The 1,607-nt window shown below is 58.1% G+C and overlaps 1 protein-coding gene across 1 annotated transcript in view; it reads left to right on the top strand.

Annotated features, from left to right (window-relative positions):
- CA6 (carbonic anhydrase 6) overlaps positions 1-1,595 on the top strand; it is a 10,042-nt gene extending 8,447 nt beyond the window's left edge. Inside the window, exons 8-9 of the mRNA XM_057375993.1 lie at positions 108-222; positions 714-1,595. Of these exons, the coding sequence (XP_057231976.1) occupies positions 108-222; positions 714-1,327 (729 nt within the window). The 3' untranslated portion in view covers positions 1,328-1,595. The remainder of the gene's footprint in view (positions 1-107; positions 223-713) is intronic.
- The last annotated feature ends 12 nt before the right edge of the window (positions 1,596-1,607 follow it).

The following is a 1,607-nucleotide window of genomic DNA, read 5'->3' as shown; positions in this document are numbered from 1 at the left end:
GGAGCAGCTCTGTATTTGCAGCCGGGCTCACTCTGCACTTTAAAACAAAGGTTTTGCTCCAAGTAGGAAGTGTGGCACGTGTAGGTGCCAGCCCTGTGTAAATCGAGCTGTTGATCCCTCCAGCACAGTGCCATCCGGAGGAACTGACCCTTAGGCTGGACCAAATCCAGAGCCAGCTCCAGGACATGAAGACAGAGCTGCTGCATGGCCTGAGCCACTCAGGTGAGACTCAGTTTGAGCCCAGCTTACCCTGTGAGCATGAGGAGCCCGTGCCCTGCTGACCCTGCTGGCCTCAGTCAGTGACAGGATGGGCACTGCCACACTCAGGTGGGTTTGTGCCCCATTCCTGGGCTGATTCATGGAGATCTTTGATCACAGCATTGTTATTCCAGCCCCAGCCCAGCCACTCCCACAGCTCTGTGCTGCCACACGGGAGCACGATTTTACAGACAGTGAAAAATTTCAGCTCACGGTCCCCCAGGATGAATAATCATCACCTCTACATTACACAAAATGAGAACCGAGGAGGAAGGAGRGAAAAAGTGATTTTCCCAAACATTTGGGTGGGGGAGCTCAGCTCAGCTTTTCATCAATCCAAAGCTGGCACAGGATAACACACACCAGTGACTGTGGCCTGCCAGTTCTGGGGTGCATTCCCCAGGGTTTGGGTTTGCTTACTGCAAATTGAACTGCTGGCTTTTTGGTGATTTCAGGCACAAAATCCAGCAGCTTTCCAGCTTTCTACTTCCCCGTGGAGAACATTGAGAGCGTGGTGGAGGTTCACCCGCTCCGCGCCGTGTCCCTGCGAGCCTTCACCCTGTGCTTCTGGAGCAGAGCCCAACCCTCGGGCACCCAGACCATCCTGTCCTACTCCACTGGGGACAGCGCCCACGAGCTGCTGGTGACGGTGGGGACAGAGCTGGGGCTGTGCCTGGGGGGACACTGGGTCAGCTTYCCCCTGCAGCACCAGSAGCAGCAGTGGCTGCACCACTGTGTCACCTGGGTGTCCCCATCGGGCACTGCCAGCCTCTGGCTCAACGGAGCGCCTGGCAGAGCCAGGAGTGTCCAGAGGGGCTACATAACCCAGCCTGGGGGCACACTGCTGCTTGGCAAGGACAGGGACACCCTGCTGGGGACGTTCTCCAATGGTTTTGTGGGGTGGCTGGCTCAGGTGAACCTGTGGAGCCGCGTGCTCAGCGCTGCTGAGATCCGGGCACTGGCGCTGTGCAGGGCAGGGCAGCTCCACGGGGACGTGGTGGCCTGGGGACAAACCCCCATGGCCCTGCTCGGGGGAGTGCTGCTGGAGCCTGACAGCAGCTGCCAGTGAGCCAGCCTGTGCTCTGCTCTGCACTGAGAGATTCCGAGCTGCTCATGGGGAGAACCAGGATGGTTTGCTGTTCCTCCTGCTCTGTGCAGCTCCCTGTGCAGCTGCCACTGCTCTGGGGTTTGATCTTTGCAAAGAACTCCAGAGCGTGGCACAGCCCAGCACCCTGGACTGTCACCTCCCTYCCTYCCTCCCAGGGCACTGATTTAGATCCCCACACGTTTTCATTCTGTTCTCTGGTCAAAGGCACCGCTTTCCCAAATAAAATGTCTCTGCCATCCTT

This window comes from Malurus melanocephalus, unplaced genomic scaffold (genome assembly GCF_030028575.1).
Source record: "Malurus melanocephalus ecotype Western Australia unplaced genomic scaffold, MMel_1.1 scaffold_266, whole genome shotgun sequence".
In the NCBI taxonomy this organism is placed as follows: Eukaryota; Metazoa; Chordata; class Aves; order Passeriformes; family Maluridae; genus Malurus; species Malurus melanocephalus.
Note: the sequence above shows the minus strand (reverse complement) of the source record. Positions and strands in the feature narration are given on the sequence as shown.